Source organism: Ziziphus jujuba, chromosome 10 (assembly GCF_031755915.1).
Source record: "Ziziphus jujuba cultivar Dongzao chromosome 10, ASM3175591v1".
NCBI lineage: Eukaryota > Viridiplantae > Streptophyta > Magnoliopsida > Rosales > Rhamnaceae > Ziziphus > Ziziphus jujuba.
Genome location: NC_083388.1, coordinates 19,552,887 through 19,569,796, shown reverse-complemented (window position 1 = coordinate 19,569,796; position 16,910 = coordinate 19,552,887). Strand labels below are relative to the sequence as shown.

General features: G+C 30.7%; 2 protein-coding genes across 4 annotated transcripts; one reads left to right on the top strand and one right to left on the bottom strand.

Annotated features, from left to right (window-relative positions):
- Positions 1-924: 924 nt before the first annotated feature.
- Positions 925-5,816, bottom strand: LOC107411652 (inactive glucose-6-phosphate 1-dehydrogenase 4, chloroplastic). Of its 2 annotated transcripts, XM_016019271.4 has the most exons (12): positions 5,559-5,813; positions 4,694-4,859; positions 4,175-4,434; positions 3,756-3,850; positions 3,166-3,280; positions 2,839-3,044; positions 2,585-2,693; positions 2,457-2,494; positions 2,237-2,357; positions 1,968-2,170; positions 1,502-1,702; positions 925-1,391 (listed from the first exon to the last, which is right to left on the bottom strand). In XM_016019271.4, the coding sequence occupies exons 1-12, from the start codon at positions 5,661-5,663 to the stop codon at positions 1,154-1,156; spliced, it is 1,857 nt and encodes a 618-aa protein (XP_015874757.3). In that variant the 5' UTR covers positions 5,664-5,813; the 3' UTR covers positions 925-1,153. The 2 variants fall into 2 exon arrangements, with proteins under 2 accessions (XP_015874757.3, XP_015874756.3); XM_016019270.4 differs by having other exon boundaries at positions 1,968-2,357; positions 5,559-5,816.
- A 5,982-nt stretch (positions 5,817-11,798) lies between these two features.
- Positions 11,799-15,954, top strand: LOC107411655 (uncharacterized). Of its 2 annotated transcripts, none has more exons than XM_016019275.4 (5): positions 11,799-11,955; positions 12,989-13,320; positions 13,875-13,979; positions 14,084-14,131; positions 15,456-15,954. In XM_016019275.4, the coding sequence occupies exons 2-5, from the start codon at positions 13,054-13,056 to the stop codon at positions 15,696-15,698; spliced, it is 663 nt and encodes a 220-aa protein (XP_015874761.1). In that variant the 5' UTR covers positions 11,799-11,955; positions 12,989-13,053; the 3' UTR covers positions 15,699-15,954. The 2 variants fall into 2 exon arrangements, with proteins under 2 accessions (XP_015874761.1, XP_015874762.1); XM_016019276.4 differs by lacking the exon at positions 11,799-11,955 and adding an exon at positions 11,999-12,136.
- Positions 15,955-16,910: the final 956 nt, after the last annotated feature.

Sequence of the window (16,910 nt, the reverse complement as noted above, 5' to 3'; positions counted from 1 at the left end):
TGCCGCAAGAGTATGATTTTTCATTTTATTTTATTTTATATTTTTGCGAGAATTACTATATTATAATATGCCAAGAAAACAATTCATCCTTGTCCAACCATTCTTGAATCGTGTGAAAGTTTTAGAAAGCCTTTTGTTTAAATTTTCTCTCACAAGCATTCTAATTTGAATGCTCTATTTTTTTTTTTTAATTTAAATAAAAAAAATAAAATCCTAAAGAGTTAAGTTTCTTTTAAATCTTGAAAAGACCCCTTATCCAAGAAACCATGAATAACAACAAATTTCAAAATGAATATAAAAAAATCAATGTTTAAAGTTCTTACCACTTGCTAAATAAGTTTGCTTTTATCCCAACTTTTGGTGTATGTTATGGTATGAAACCTCACTTTGACAATTGTTCCATTTATTTGCAACCAACATTTTTTTTTTTTTGTGACAAAAGGGAAGACTTTTAGCCTAACCATTATTGAAGTTTCAACTATGGAGACAAGAAGATCAAAGGCTAGCCATATAATTATTGAGCTTTCAGATTTTTAACCCTACTCCCAAAAAAAAAAAAAAAAAAATCTACATAGTAATCAGGCCAAGTTGTAAAATATAGATTTGACGAGTCTCAGGATAAAAAACCTATTGCCAGGCCAACAAAGCTACCGTATTGAGCATCCTTTATACTCACCTAATACAAGAACAACTATCGAACCAGCCACAAAATTGTAGGACCTAATACTGAAATTGATTTGATTCAAAGAGGGTCCCAATTTCATATAACACTGATGGGTCGTATTCTTTGGTGATACGGTAACCATAACCTTTATTTATTTATTTATATTTTTGATACCCTTACCATAACCTTAATCATGTCAATTTTTTTATTTAAAAAAAAAATTTAAAAAGAAAAGAAAAAAAATCCATCCTAGTCAAAGATGAATTTAATGTGGTGTCCATGTGCATTGAAGATTCCAAAATAGGATCTCCTCATAACAGCGAAGTATGAAAAGATAGAAGAATTCACCACAGACCCACACGGAAATGACCCAAACATATGCATTATCTGAGCAAAGTAAGATTTTAGGCCAGTTTGTACCACATAATTGCTAAGCCTTTGGTTTATCTGCAGGCACAGAATGAGCTGTGTTGTGTTAATGTTGTGTTGTTAGTCCTCTGCCCATCGAACCCCATGTTTTGCCCACAGATAATATGCTCCAACTGGGCCCCTACCTCCCAACTCATACAGCTCTGGTGCTATATTGTTGTTGTCTATCTCATGCAGAACAGGACTTAGAATATTCCATGCAGCTGCAAGCTCGTCGCTTCTCATAAACAGATGGTTGTCTCCGTTGATGACATCAAGAAGAAGGTGCTCGTATGAATCAGGGATCTCCAATTTGTACCTGTCATGTTAACACATTGACAAGCAGATGAATGATACATAATAACGAGCAGGCAAATGTTATTTTGTGTTGCAGACTGGCTGCGAACGTTTGGATATTATAGTGCTTACTTGTCTTTGTAAAGCAAATTGAGTTGTGGAGAATCCAACTGTAAGCCCAATCCTGGGATTTTATTGTTAACTTTAACGAGGATGGCCTCATCGGGTACATCACATAGAATCAGCTCATTGGTAGCCTTGTCTATATTATGCCCTATACGCTCACGATAAAGGTTTCCTGGAACATGATGAAATTGTATGCGTATTTCCACTCTGCATTTTAAAGCTAGCCTTTGTAAGGAGATTCTATATTGTCAAACTGTATTCAAACTGCATGTATGCACAAAAACGACAAAATGCCTCAACCTATGAACTTGAGATTTTTGAGTTCAAAACCTTCATCTTCATATCTATAATAAACCTAGACGCATAGATTCAATATTACATTTCATGAAATCTGGAAATCAGGCAGTGGGCCCTAAAAGATTGGAATATAAACGATCTTGCAATCACAAAGCAAAATTGAAACAGAGCTAACCTGTGCTGGATGAGACCCAGGCCAGTTCTAATCAGAAAAGGCACACCATCCCAGCGTGCATTATCAATATACAATGCAGCAGCAAAATATGTGGGGGTCAGACTGTTTAAATATACATCAACCTTGTCTTTAGTACTTGCTTTATACTGGCCAAGAATGATATCACTGGGTTCCAATTTCCGAATTGATCTCAGCACCTTGACCTGAAAAAAATCTTCTGAATATAGAAAGTACATGCACCAAAAATTTGGAACAACATGCACACATACCTTTTCATTTCGAATATCTTCCCCATCAAGACTGATTGGTGGTTCCATGGCAAGCAATGCTATTGTTTGGAGTATATGACTGTGTACTATGTCACGAATGATTCCATAGCCATCAAAGTACCTGTTTGAAACAACAAAAATATGAGTTAGCCTGTTGATCTTCTCTAGATGTATTTGACAATGCTACTCAAAACGACAAGAGTACAGCGATTATGAAAACCTTGCTGCCTGTACAACTACATCTTCTGATAAGATGACCTGCAACATGATTCATTGATACATGCATATTAAAATTTTGGTATCAGGAACATGTGGATTTCATTTGACTAAAAGCAACCAAAGATATACCTCTACGTTTCGTATAAATGTACGGCTCCACAGTGGTTGAAAAACTAGATTGGCAAATCTTAAAACCGTGAGATTTTCAATAAGATTCCTTCCTAAAAGATGATCAATCCTGAAATAATTTTTATAATAATGAACCAGTTAAACCTTTTAAGGGAAACCATACAGTGATGACTAGTCTCTTCTTCTTCTTCTTCTATTTTTTTTTTTTTTTTTTTTTCTCCTTTCTCTAAAACACAAAATGTGAGCATAAGCACCTGTATATTTGCTTCTCTTCAAACTTAGAAAGAAGAGATTGTGTCATCTGACGAGATGATAATGCATTTAAGCCAAAAGGTTTCTCTATTATAATACGATTCCAGCCCTTTGAAGTTTGGGCTTTATCAGCCAGAGAGGATGCAACATCTTCAAGTGCTTCTTGGGGAACAGCAAGGTAAAAAATCCTGTTTGCTTCAGATCCTCCCTGAGTTAAGTAAGCTGTTAAAGAGTCAATTATCAAAAACATCCAGGATATGTGTTGGAAATTCATTTAGAATCCTGCACAAACAAAAATGAAGTTCTTAAATATCTAGGATTCATTTTACCTCAATCTGCTCCATCAGAGAATTGAGCTTTGTCATCCCTTCTTTGTTGTCACAACCTCCATCGATGTGGTATGTTCTACTCAAGAAAGCATCCATTTTGTCCCCACAGTTTTCTCTGGAAGATGTTACTTTTTATGATTAATTCAGAACTCTGATGTCCTTAATACATATTAAATTTAAGTACATGCAAATTGCAGTAGGTATTATTACTAAATATGACAGTAACTTCTCAAATTTCAACAATACATTAAAGTTGCATCACTTAAGTTTCCATTTTGATTTAGTCTTCTTAAGTTTTTAGATAATCACCTTACAACTGCTCATGTAAAGATCTTTTTTCGACAAAAAATAATCTAAAAGTAAACCTTTAAGCAAAGGTCATCTCACCATCTTAACAAAACTGAAAATGCCAAACTCTTTTCAGACAATGTGTATGGACTGTCAGCGATAATTTGCTTTCCCAAAAATAACAGTCAAACATGCAGATAATATGATATCATCTGTCTTCTATATGGAAACTATACACCTCTTAATTCAAGAAATTAAGAAGTGATTTAAGAGAGTAGAAGGCATTTATATGAAAACCATACTGATGATCAACACGGCAAGTCAAAGTTGAGGCTATGGTAGATCTTAGGTCTTCATCTGTCAACTTCTTTCTTGAATAACCAAATATACCAACATTCTGCAGCCAACGAATAAAACAGTGAGACATTCGAAGAAATCATTTTTAACCAACTTTAGCACATATTCATATTTAACTTTCCCAAACAAGTTTTTATTGTTATAAACTCAAAGGAGGTTATTGATTTCATCTAGAACTCCAGGCAGGCGGATGTTAGCACTTCTAAATAAGCTTAACAATGTAAAAGAAGAAAACCAACCTCTGAGTCAGAGAAGAAAGCATTGAAAAAAGAAATCCTATGCATTTTTTTTAATATATAAAATATCTTACATGATAGCAATTCCCTTAAAATCCAATTGAATAATGATAGAAAAGTAGTTCTACCTCAGGAAGAAACCCACTGTAGTACAGAGCAAACAGTGCTGGAAATATCTTCCTCCTTGCCAGCTCACCGGTAGCTCCTATGACAGCAATGCAGAGTGAGGGTCCTTGACCTCTCTCAACTGGAAATTCAAGGGAATGTGTTTGTGGAAAAGATGAATGAGATCCCAAAGAAGCAGACACTTCCATAGACACACCAGGTTGGATATGAGGCAAAGAACTGTCTTCAAGTTGTGAAGTTACTGCTATCTTTTCCTTGGAATCTGTAAAAACCCATTTGGATGTTGTAAATGTCCAAAATTTACGCATCAAATATGACAAAACAGTAATGGTTCTCTTGAAGTCGAAAGGAAAGCAACTGGAAATTCAAAGACAAGCAATCACTTCTCATGAATAAACTCAAAATTAAGTAGTTTTTGTCAAGCGTTTGCAAACTTTTTATCATCAGAAACATGTCGTTGGAGTGATAAAGTTGTTTCACAATAAAATTTTAGGAAAAGTTTGTATTTCGATTATTCATACTTTTGAACTCAATCGCCGGTCCAGGTTGTTTGTTGTGCTTCTGTAAATTAAGGCTCTCAAATATCCATCGTTTTAAGCCACAAAATCTTTGACAGAAACCGGTTGCTCCACCTCCATAGACCACATGACGACCACCTGACCCCAAATGAAACTTGCTTGTTGGAGCCTACACAAATGATAGACAAAATAAAAAGATCACCAAATTATATTGAAAAAAAAAAAAAAAAAAAAAGTAGGCATTAAGATTGTACTCTAAGATCACCAAATTATATTGGGAAAAAAAAAAAGAAGGTATGCATTAAGATTGTATTCTAACTGAAGCAGCACTTTCAATTATGTTACAGCAGTATCAAAATTTTGGAACCGAATGAACAATAATAATGCAAAACTCTCTTATTATTATTATTATTATTATTTTACTTTTGGATTCTCTTAGTTGTAATCCACATTAAGATTTTGAAGATCCAATAAAAAAAACCAAAGCTACCATACTCTACTTCTACCTACTGTCTGGCTCTTGAGGGAAAATAAAATAAAATCAAATAAAATAAACAAAGTTTTTTTCTTTACCATTTCCCTTATCTTTTTTCATAGTCAATTTTAACTTTCTGGGGTTTCTAAAAAAATTTCTTTAAACTCAATATGAACGGTGAGCACAAGTTTTCTGAAAGAAAATTAAAAAAGAAAAAAAAAAGAAAAAAAAAAGAAGAAGAAATTCTTAGTCCCATCTGTTCTCTTTCAGTCCAATAGCTTCAAAATTCTTTCGCTTTCTCTCACGTTCTTTCACTTTCTCTTTGAATTTCATTACGAAATCAAAATTTCCACTATGTGCACACATATTCAGTAGTAGTGATAGAAAACTTACCGCGAAGCTACGAATAGAGAATTGGTGAGCATAAGATAGAGGAATTGGAGTTGAAACTGAGTATTCCGAGAACGGTACGGACAAAGCTGAAATTGACATCGACATCCTTATTCTTTGACCAGCTCCTCAGAACTTCCGAGGTTTAAAATGTTGTGTTAAGAGTATTTTTCAAAATGTCCTCTCGAGGTAACATAGAAGACGATTCTAATAAGCGTTCGTGGTTTTGGACACAGCGGATTCTATCTCAACAACCCAAAGCGACTATAAATGGTTGTCCGATTTTGATCCGACGGTCGGAATCTGAGCAATGATGTGATTATTAAAAATGTTTGAGCAAGTAGGACCCCCTAGGGGAGAGAATTCGGGTAAGCTATTTTGCTGGTTGTTTATGGTTGGGTGTGAAATCAGAACCGTTGATCAAGATGACTAGAGGATAGTAAATTAAACACTTAAGAGGATTTTGCGTTGATAAATGTACTTCCATTTGTCTTCTTGCTCATTTTCATCTTATTAAAGAATATCAATATCAAATAAAATATATATTGTATTGAAATATTTGACGAATTTTATTTTCACTTCCCAAATTCCTGGTAATTTGTTAAAAAAAATTTTTTTTTTTTTCATTGCAAACATATTACATAGGAAATTATGTAAGCAAAAGTTAAAAGTTAAAATTTTCCTCATAAGAACACTAGGGAACTAAGGTTCTAAAAGGCATAAAATGTGATAGGACGGTGAAATCAAATTTCAAATCTTATGAGTCTAGACGTCTATAGGCGAATTTAATTATATTAAACTACTGACTAAATAAAACAATTCATATTTTAAAATTCATACATACATATATATATATATATATATATATAATATAAGTCTATATCATCATGTAGTTAATATAAATGGGCAAACATATTTATAATAAGTTTATAAAAAACTTTGTACACTTTAAACTTTCAACAAAAAATTAACAAACATCTATTTATAATAAATTTATAGAAACTTTATGCTTTTTAAATTTCCAACAAAAGAATTTAATTTCGTATATGCTACAAATATATTATTACTCAGTTACTACTTCAATATAAAATTTAAATTAACTATAATCTAATAAACTCTTATTTAACTCTTGATTGAATTTCAATTCATTGCCATTTAAAAATGTGTAATTTAATTTTTTTTAACTTATTAACTTTCTTTTTTTCCTTTGAACAGGTGAATCATGTAATATGAGTACTTAAGGATTTTACCAAATATTTTTTTATGCTTTTTTCAACACTAATTTTCTACTTTTTTTTATTATAATTTTTTAACTCTTTTCTTCCTTCCTTTTTTGTTTTTTTCAAAAAAAACTTAATTTTAGAAAAAATAATGAAAAAATTCATTCTTTATGGTGCCAAGCTATAACTAGTGCTTTATGGCGCCAAAAGCCGCATTAGGCAGTAAACATAGTGTTGGCCACCTTTTGAAGGCCTTGCTCTAAGATATGCATTTTCTCAAGCTTGAAGCGCCAAGCAAGGCTAAAGCGGGCTTTTTAGACCACTGATGAGAACTATCAAAAAGAAAAAAAAAAAAAAAATATATATATATATATATATACATATATACATATATACATAAAATGAAATAAAGGATAGTGGAATTAAAATTCTTGAAGAAAAAAGAAACTGAAAACATATATATATATATATATATCTTTTCAAATAAAAATTGCACATTCACATCAATTTTTTTTTAGGTATATAGATAGTTACGGAAAGTCAATAATTTTTGGAGGTCTCCATCATCAATTATGTTTTTGGAGGTCTTTATCATCGATTTGTACATGGAAGTGTATTGAAATCTAAATCTAAATCGTTATTTAGCGTTTGGTTTTGAGAAATAAATTTCATTAACAATTTTTTGTTTGTAAGTTCAATAAAACATATAAATTTAATACATGACCAAACAAGAAATAGATATATAAATGAATAACTCAATATCTCTTTGTATCATCAGCGTAACGCCAATGGTTATTTTGTTTTTTATGATCTTTAGGTTTTTTTATTATTATTATTATTATTTTTTTGGTGAATTATATTATCTCTTACATTGTATACATTATTTTTATAGAAACCTTGAAAAACCATGTTAATGAAATTAGAGGTTATTTCTATGTATTAATATATTTCTTCACCATTAAATTGAGAGATTTAACAGTGTATAAATTATGATATAATTATTTTATTTTATTTTAAATAAATTGGTGAGGAAATTTTATCACCAAATCTTGAAATCGCAAATTGAGATTGTCACCGGTAGTTATTACCAATTGAATTGTCCCAACAGGATATTTTACCTTTAATTTAATACTCTTTGCCATTGAATGTACTCAAAAAGATGTTCAACAAAATAAAATAATGCAAAGTACAAATAAAGGAAGATTTCCACAAGATAGAAAAATGCAAAGTATAAATAAATGGATAAGTATTACTGTAACCCTTTTTATTTTGCTATTTTTTTCAATATTATGTTTCTATTATAAAAAATATCAGCATAATTATCTTACATTTCACTTTTGTTTCAATATAGCATAATTTTTAAAAATTTTTAATAATAAAGTTAGTTTTTGACTTATTTATCTTTCATATAATAAATTTTTTACTTATTTTTGAAAATAAAAAATAATGTAAATTAATAATTGAAAATCATGTGATTAAACTCATGATTAACTCTTTTTTTTTTTTTTTCCTTTTAAGAAAAAAATAGTTTCAAATATATTCAATGTAGATAAGTTTAACTTTTGAAATTGTGGTTAAGACAATCATGGTTATTATATATAATTTGATCTTTATTTTTTTTATATAAATTGAAGTGGAGGATTTTAGCACAGAATATATAAGATTTAGTAGTTTTATAAGAAGTGTGTATATGTATCTCACTGTATTTTATTTTTTTAAGTTCTTAGAAATCAAAAAAAACAAAAAAGCTATAGAAGTGAGAAAAAAATGGACAAATGAAGGGTAAATTAATTAAATTCTACTCTAAGAGTTATAAAAAATGATGTTATATTGAAACAAAAGTAAAATATAATGTTATATTGATATTTTTCATAATAAAAATGTAATACTGAGAAAAATAACAAATTAGAGAGTGCAATAATGATATTTATCCCAAATAAGTTTATCAAAATCTACACCAAATATAATATGTCAATATTCGATTGGTTTATATTTAGTTATATTGATTCACCAAAAAAAATTATACTAAAATATTGACCAATAAAATATTGACACATAATATTTGGTATAATTTTGATAGATTTATTTGATACCTTTAGTAATTTTGCAAAAAATATATGGCAAATATTTTGACATTGAATGCTTTCTATTAATTATATTGCAAAATAATAATTTTAGTTTCAAAGTTTTATATGTTTCCAGAACAAAAATAAATAAATAAATAAATAACTAAAAATTCCAGCTATAGGGTAATGGACATCATCCAATTTTCATTAAATATCCTTGAATTCTACATATAACGTTCTTTTTTTTTTTTTTTTTTTTTTGATCACAAGGAGTGCCTTATGGGCTTAGAGTTTAATCTATGATTAGAGTATTAATGGGTATTTTCTCTTCCAAAAAGAATTACTTCAATTTAAACATTTAACTTTGATCAAATAAAAAATTTGGGATTGCAGTCTCCTACCAACTTAACCAGCACATTATTGATTACATAACGTCTTCTATATCATGAAAAATATTGGTTACTCTTTAAGTTTTTACCAGTCTCCTATGTGCTATAATTCAACAAAAAATCTCCCATATGCTATATATAATAAGAGAAAAAACAGTATGTTTTCCTTTCTTCATTTTTTTTTTCTTTTTCAAGTTTATGTGCTCCAGCCAAAAATAATATTTTTTGAAGAAAAATATTCAACTTAGAATTATTTAGATGGAGATAAAATTTATCTAGGATGAGGACAAATTTTATATTTGAATGGAGATAAATTTTTATCAAAATAGAGTTGAAATGGAATGAAGATAATATTTATAAATAACAATTGTAGGTTTTGGCTACAATTATTAATTTGTATAAAATATATAGGTATTAGATTAATACATGATATTATCAAAATTGTAGGATTTTATCAAGAATTGAAGTTATTAGGGTCAAACTCATCAAACCTATCAGTTATCTAAAAGCTTTTGTTGGTGCCTATATAAAGGGGAAAGAATGTCTCATTATTTCACAACTTAAAATCTCCAAGAAAATTTCTGTAGAAATTCTTTCATTTTGTTATTCAATTCTTCAAGCCTTTAGCTTACTTCTTCAAGTTCCAATTTCTAGTTTATTTATTTTATTGTCATTTTGATCCATTTATTTTAAAGTCAAGGTCCATTTTATGTTTATTTCATTTTTGCCATCAAGAATTTTTATTTTATATTAAAGTCCTTTATTTAAGGCATTATAATCCATTATGATTAGAATTATTATAATCCATTATGATTAGAATTCTCTGCTGTTCTCTCTTTCTAATTCAATTGTTTGATTACTAATTATTTTATTTTATTTTTATCTTTTAATTTAATATTTTGGATTTGAGGTGGCACGTTCCTACATTATTAAGATTATTAGGCTGAGGTAGTTCAATATAAGACAATATTCGGGCCTAATAAGGTCGAATCTAAGCCGAGATGCAAGAGTAAGAAACATACTAGGCCAAATTGAACCATAAAAGAAATTGTAATATTAAATATTACAACATTATGAAAATATACATAATTTACTAAAAAAATTGCTAACAAGTTAAATGAAATTAAATAAATAGGTTTTGTTTCTATGAGTGACTATGAACTAAATTCATCGTGATGAAATATTTGTTAAAGCAATTCATCAAAAAAGAAAAAAGTTTATCAAAGCATTTCTTTTCTTATATTGTTTGTTAAAGTATTTTGGATCTTTCTTTTATTTTTATTTTTTTTTTCTTCTGTTTCTTGGTACCTATCGTATTAGTTACCAAACCATGCATGATTATTATTATTATTGGCTCAACTCTGCATGATCATTAACCTAATATACTATTAAAAAGAAAACAATAGGGTCAGCTGGAATGGAGACCATAATTTGGTATCCTTTTTCTTGTTACGAACTGTGTTATTGAATGAAATTAAGCATATTGTAATAGGTCATTTGCTATGATTAGGATAGCATATTTAATTATTTATTAGATTAAGGGACTTAAATTATTGCATTTGAATTATTAATTCATGCAAACCATATGTTACAACTCTAAACATGTCATAAAATAAAATATACGCATCTACAAATAGGAAATGTGTTAAAAATGGGAGCTACCTAAACTTCAGTTTAATTTTTTTTTATTTATTTCTTAAATAAAAAAAAACAAAAAAACCTAAAGTTCTATGTACCTATAGCTAGATGGGGCCCTATTATAAATTAAATTGTTTTAGAGTCCTTATCACGATAAACTACAATAATGAAATATTAAATATTTATTTTCACTGAAAATGAAATATTAAATATTACCATCGAAGTTACACAACCCTATTATTTATTTGGTCTACTACTGAAGCAAGTCAAGTCAATTTATTAATATTATAGATTTCTTTAAATGGTTTAAATATTATTTATTAATAATAACTCTACAATATCCTATTAAAATTACAAAACAGAGTATTTCTTTGGATGTCTTTACTTCTTCTAGAAAAGTAAAATAAAAATACAAGTTTATAGCACATGCAATACATACACATATATATAAATAAAATTTGAATTAAAGGAATAACAGTTCATGGTGGAGGTATAAAAATCTTTAACAAACCCACATGTAATCCTAAGACAAAACTTTCAATATAAACGAATCTTTCTATGTTCTTTAATGTGTGTGTGTGTTTTTTTTTTTTGGTAATAGTTCTTTAATGCGTGTTGGTTGCTTGTTTTCTTTTATTTTCTGCGGCAAAATTGAACCATGAAAACCAAAAACAATGGGCCTATAAAGCTAGTTAGAGAACACAGTAAACAAGAAACGACAAACCATTGGATAAACAGCCAAAAAAAAAAAAAAAAAAGCCGTAGCTTTTCCAATTCGCAATGTCCAATAAAGAATGTCATTGCGATGAAAGTCTATCATAACTAAATATATATTATGTTTTCAAGAAAAAAAAAAAAAACTAAATATATAATATGTATATTAATAGTAATATATTCGGATATAATACAGTGTCTTTTTTGTTTGAAAATGACCCTCCACTACCACGTTCTCTTAATCTAATTTTCTCTCTTTCTTCTTTCTCCCTATTTATCTTATATAATCTGATTGGAATCTTCACCAGTTGTAAATCGTCTTTGAGCAGATAAGACTGGTGGTTGAATCCTTTCTTTTTTTTGAAGATTACAGGTAAGATAAGCTCTTGTTTCTTGTTTGTCATAATTCTCATAACCCCACATGATTTAATTCCAAAGTCTTTGCCTTTTTTTACTTTTCGAGTTATATGTATATTTGTTCTGGGTCTGAGATGTCTATGATCATCCTGGCTGTCTGAGCAGTTTGAATTCTTATGATTGAGTTTTGGGTTCAGGTTCTCTGTCTCAAATCCAGTGATAAATTTGGTTTCTTTATCTTGGGAAATTCATTGTTTCTCTCAAAACGGTCCAGTTTGTTGTTGGATGTCTCTGTCTTTGATTTGGGAAAGGATTTTTTATTTTTTATTTTTTTCCCCTAATAATCCTTGTCGTTTTAGATGCTGGGTCCATATGGACCTCCGTTGTTGTTCACTTCAGATAATTCATGCTCCTTTCTTCTCTCCTTTTACTCCCAACTATTTTTCTTTTTTAACTGTTAGTTTTTTTTCAATATATTGGATTTGCCAATTTTGTTCTTGCGTTTTTTGGTTTCGAAATGGAAATTTTTTTATTTTTCTTTGTCGTTTAATCCAAAAAAGTATTTTTTATTCACCAATAGATAAATTAAAGTAACGGGTTGTGGTTGTTGCTGGTTTTTTAACTGAAATTCGATAGGTTCTATATGTTATGAAGCAAAATTTTTGCTTCGTTTTGAAAAATTCTGTGTTTATGACTGTTTTGGTATCATGTGCTGGTCTTATTTTTCAGTTATGATATCGTCTTTATGGACTAGACCATAAGCATAATTTTTATGTAAAAGCATTTATATTACCTGTTCAAATTTTGCTTTTGACTCTAAATGAGACAATGCCTCTATAAAGATAAAGATATTTAGGCAATAACTTTTTCTTGAATGACATAAAATTATTCGTTCATTTGCTTGAATATAAGAAAAGAAAATGATTGAAAGTAGTCCATGAATTTTTTAGGTAGACATTGATGTTGAATGTAATAATTTTCCAGTTCTTCATGTTTATGCATCAGTAGTTTTCTGGTTTCATGATTCGCATTCCTGTTGTTTGGTACAGGTGTATATATAAAATTTTGATTTAGATGCTATAACGCATTTGCACTTTATCTCAATATCTGGTAAATGGGGTCTGAAGGGCCTGCAGCAGTTACAATTCATGTCACAGGGTTTAAGAAATTCCATGGAGTTTCAGAGAACCCAACGGAGACAATTGTCCATAATCTGAAAGAGTATTTGAAGAAGAAGGGTTTGCCAAAAGGTCTGACTCTTGGGAGTTGCAGCATTCTTGAGACTGCAGGACAAGGATCACTTGCTTCCCTCTACCAGACATTGCAATCTGCCATCAACGAGAATGATTCTGAATCTTCAAATTCCAGACGAATTATTTGGGTTAGTTGTTTCCATGTCTCATCTGTTTTTGTTTTCTTGTTCTTTTCTTTCCATCTTCCTCTTTATCTGTGAAGTAAGTACTTCATATTCATCAACAGCCCGTGTGTTTCTGCTGTAGCACAAACTGAGAATATACATGGTTTGGTAGTTTAGCTTAATGAAATTGAAACAATTATAGTTTGGTGCTGCTTTATACCCCAAAAGAGAAAAACCCTTCAGAAATAAGGAAGTAAAATTTCAGAGCATACATAAATTGTATGTAGAAATTACCATTGTTCTAGTCTCATTTCCATTGGCTCTCTGTTGTGTTGCACAAGTTAAGGTTTCTCTAATCCATGTATAAAGAAGATGACAGCAGACTCTGAATATTGATTTCGTGACTACGAATGAAAGAGATGTTTTTATGCACCACCTATTGATTTTAGAAGAATTTTACTTAATCTTTAATCTACAAACAGAGCCAGTTTTGACTATCACCCAACAGTATTCTTTTGGTATTATTCTATTCATGTCTTATGTATTCTCCTTTCTAAATTCTCATTGTATTTCTTCAGCTACACTTTGGCGTTAATAGTGGTGCATCCAGGTTTGCCATTGAGCATCAAGCTGTTAATGAAGCTACTTTCCGTTGCCCTGATGAGATGGGATGGAAACCTCAGGTGAAATAAATATCCTAAATTGTTACCTCAAGTGCATGTATATTTTTTCCTGACATGCCCTTTTAGTCTGTTCTGATTAACTTTTTTAACTTTTCATTTTTCAGAAAGTCCCCATAATTCCTGCAGATGGTGGAATTTCACGAATACGAGAGGTAGAATGATTGGTGATGTTTCTTTTATTATCTGAATCCTTAAGTTTCCAATAATTTATCTTTGGACTTTATAATTTTTGTTGTAAAGCATCTAATAATTTCCGCAAGATGCCTGCTTAATGGACCAAGAAATGTTATTGAAAGTATGGTCTTATGCTGTTATAAGCCTCATCTTGAACTGCTCCTTTTCCTTGTTTATGGTTTTGGAATTGTTGCACACAACATTGCTCAAATATGTACCGTGCATAGTTTTTTTGTTTAGTTAAAAGATCCATTTTATACTAAGGAAAACATAGAAATAGTGCATAGTTTTTTTGTTTGGTTAAAAGATTCATTTTATACTAAGGAAAACATAGCAATAGACGTAATTTATTGCTAGAACAAGAGAAGCCTTGCAAGTTTCTTGATGTTGGGAAATGTGCAATATTTTGGTTTGAACAAACTAGTGGAAACCACTTCAAGAGCATAATTCAAAGAATGTTCAAAGACATATATCTGCTCTCTTGGAAAAATATGCAAACTGTCATGCTCGCAGTTGAATAATTTACTGTTTTATTGTATTTTTAAGTCGTACCTTCAATCGCTACTTTTAAAATTTTGTCCATCTGAACTAAAAGCCCAAGAAGGTGCTTGTAATATGCCAATTACTTTTTGCATGCACCCTATTCTATTTCTTTACCCTGGATTGGTATCACTAGGCTCACAGTAGTCAAAATTCTCTCTCATTGGCTGTTCTCATTTGCTCCATCATCCAAAGCTATGGTTTGTTTCCTGTTTTATGCACGAGCAATTAAGCTGAAATAACTTTGATTATTATAGGATCATAGAGAGAATCAAGTATAAATAAAAACATGGAATGGTAACTTTCGGGTAGTTGAATTTTCAACTTTTCTTTTCTTTCTTGTCCCTTATTTCTTGGAGTTCTTTGCAGCTTAACTTGAGCAGTTGAATTAGAAATGGGAGCTTGGAATCATGGTTTTCAAGTTAGTAATTATATGCCTGACAGTAACAAACAACAACAATAAAATCCCATGACTTTCCTTGGGTCTTTTGTGGATGAGAGGGCATGGCGGATTGCTTATGCTTTCTGTTTCCGATTTTCTATGTTTGTTTGGGCATGCTGGTTTGTATATGTATTCTTAAGCTGCTTCTGTCACAAATAATTTGAGAATATGCGAAAAGTTCAAGCTGTTGCCGTTTTCTTTGCTGGTTATATTTTCTTTATATTTTCGTGAATCAATCTCATTGTTAATATGTGGCTAAGGAAAACTGTTATTATCCTGAGTCTGTTATATATCTCTGATAAAGGTTCAATTGTTTACAGACCTCTCTTCCTGTTGAGGAGATAACCAAGGCCTTGGCAAAGAAGGGTTTCGAGGTGATGACCTCAGATGATGCAGGACGCTTCGTATGCAATTATGTTTACTACCATTCACTTCGGTTTGCTGAGCAAAACATGATCAAATCTCTGTTTGTGCATGTTCCTCTCTTCTTGACTATAGATGAGGAAACTCAGATGCAATTTGCTGCTTCCTTGTTAGAGGTGCTTGCCTCGTTAAGCCAGTAATCTGTCAATCATTCAACCACAGAGTCTAAATGCAATGCTTAGGAGCTCATATATGTGTATGAATGAACATTGATCATGTTTGTAAAAGTGGATGGATGCTTGTTAATTGAAATGGCTTTAATAATCAGAAAGTGGGGAGAAATGTATCCATGGAACTTGCATCTAAATGTACTTTGTTAAGTGTTTTCAGAAGGTTTTGGCAACTCGTCAAGATTTGCTTGAAATGCAGTTTGTGAATGAGGTTTCAGTTTGTTTACAGAGCACAACGTACGATTTGGTCTACGTTTGTCTGATACCTTATCTATTCTAATTACCAACGCCTGCTATACATTTGGTGTGGTAGCAAAGTTTATTATTTAACTTACTGGTGAATGGTGATATATATCTTCAACTGGTGTGATAAATAACTACATTTACGGGTTTACATTGTAAGACTTGATTGTACTGGTTGAGATAATTTGCCCGATACCCTGAAGAACAAAATCAAAGCCACCATAATTTATAATCAAAATAAGAGCTTGACAACCTAAGAACAACTAGAAACCAAATGGTCAATTAGAGGACTTGTTCCTCCACGGCCTTTGATTGTAAATTATCTACAATTTAATCACTCTATTATGTACAATCTAGTCTCTGCAACATCTTATGAAAATCTGCTTCAATGGATTTTTCAATGAAGTTCAAACTAAAGCTCCACTATTTTGCTAAATGCAGAATTAAACTGTACCAGCAGTATTATATTCACAAATACTACACATTGATTAGTTCCTAAAATACAATATATACATGCTAGTGTTTAGCAATCGTAGTACATACATGTCATTGATGAAGAGGTCAAATTTGGCTAAATTCTAGGAAAGGAGAAGATATCAGCTCTTCTAAGGTTGATACATCTGTTATGGTGCTCCGAAATTGACACAACTCTAAAACTGATCCAAACCCATAAAATAAAATAAAAAATACAAATATACACAGCAACATAAGCATATATGAAGCATGCTTTCAATTTACGAAGAGACTGTTCTGAAGATCTCCTCCACAACCCCCTCTGGAATGGAGACCAACCAAGGTGAAGCCAGAGATGGAGCATGGTTTTCTGACGTGTTCGGTAACGTTGATTCAGAAGGCCATTATCCAAATCTGATAGAAGTAACATTCATAGCAAAAGATCTTAAACTGGACATAAAGCTGAAGCTAATAGCTTGCGCTGTG

Excerpts from the sequence above, each read along its gene's own strand:
- LOC107411652 (XM_016019270.4), bottom strand. The coding sequence starts at position 5,663 with ATGTCGATGTCAATTTCAGCTTTGTCCGTACCGTTCTCGGAATACTCA. Across the intron at positions 3,851-4,174 it reads ACAGTGGGTTTCTTCCTGAG|AATGTTGGTATATTTGGTTA; the intron begins GTAGAACTACTT and ends CGTTGGCTGCAG. Across the intron at positions 1,703-1,967 it reads CTGGGTCTCATCCAGCACAG|AGTGGAAATACGCATACAAT; the intron begins GTTAGCTCTGTT and ends TTTAAAATGCAG.
- LOC107411655 (XM_016019275.4), top strand. The coding sequence starts at position 13,054 with ATGGGGTCTGAAGGGCCTGCAGCAGTTACAATTCATGTCACAGGGTTT. Across the intron at positions 13,321-13,874 it reads ATTCCAGACGAATTATTTGG|CTACACTTTGGCGTTAATAG; the intron begins GTTAGTTGTTTC and ends GTATTTCTTCAG. Across the intron at positions 14,132-15,455 it reads GAATTTCACGAATACGAGAG|ACCTCTCTTCCTGTTGAGGA; the intron begins GTAGAATGATTG and ends AATTGTTTACAG.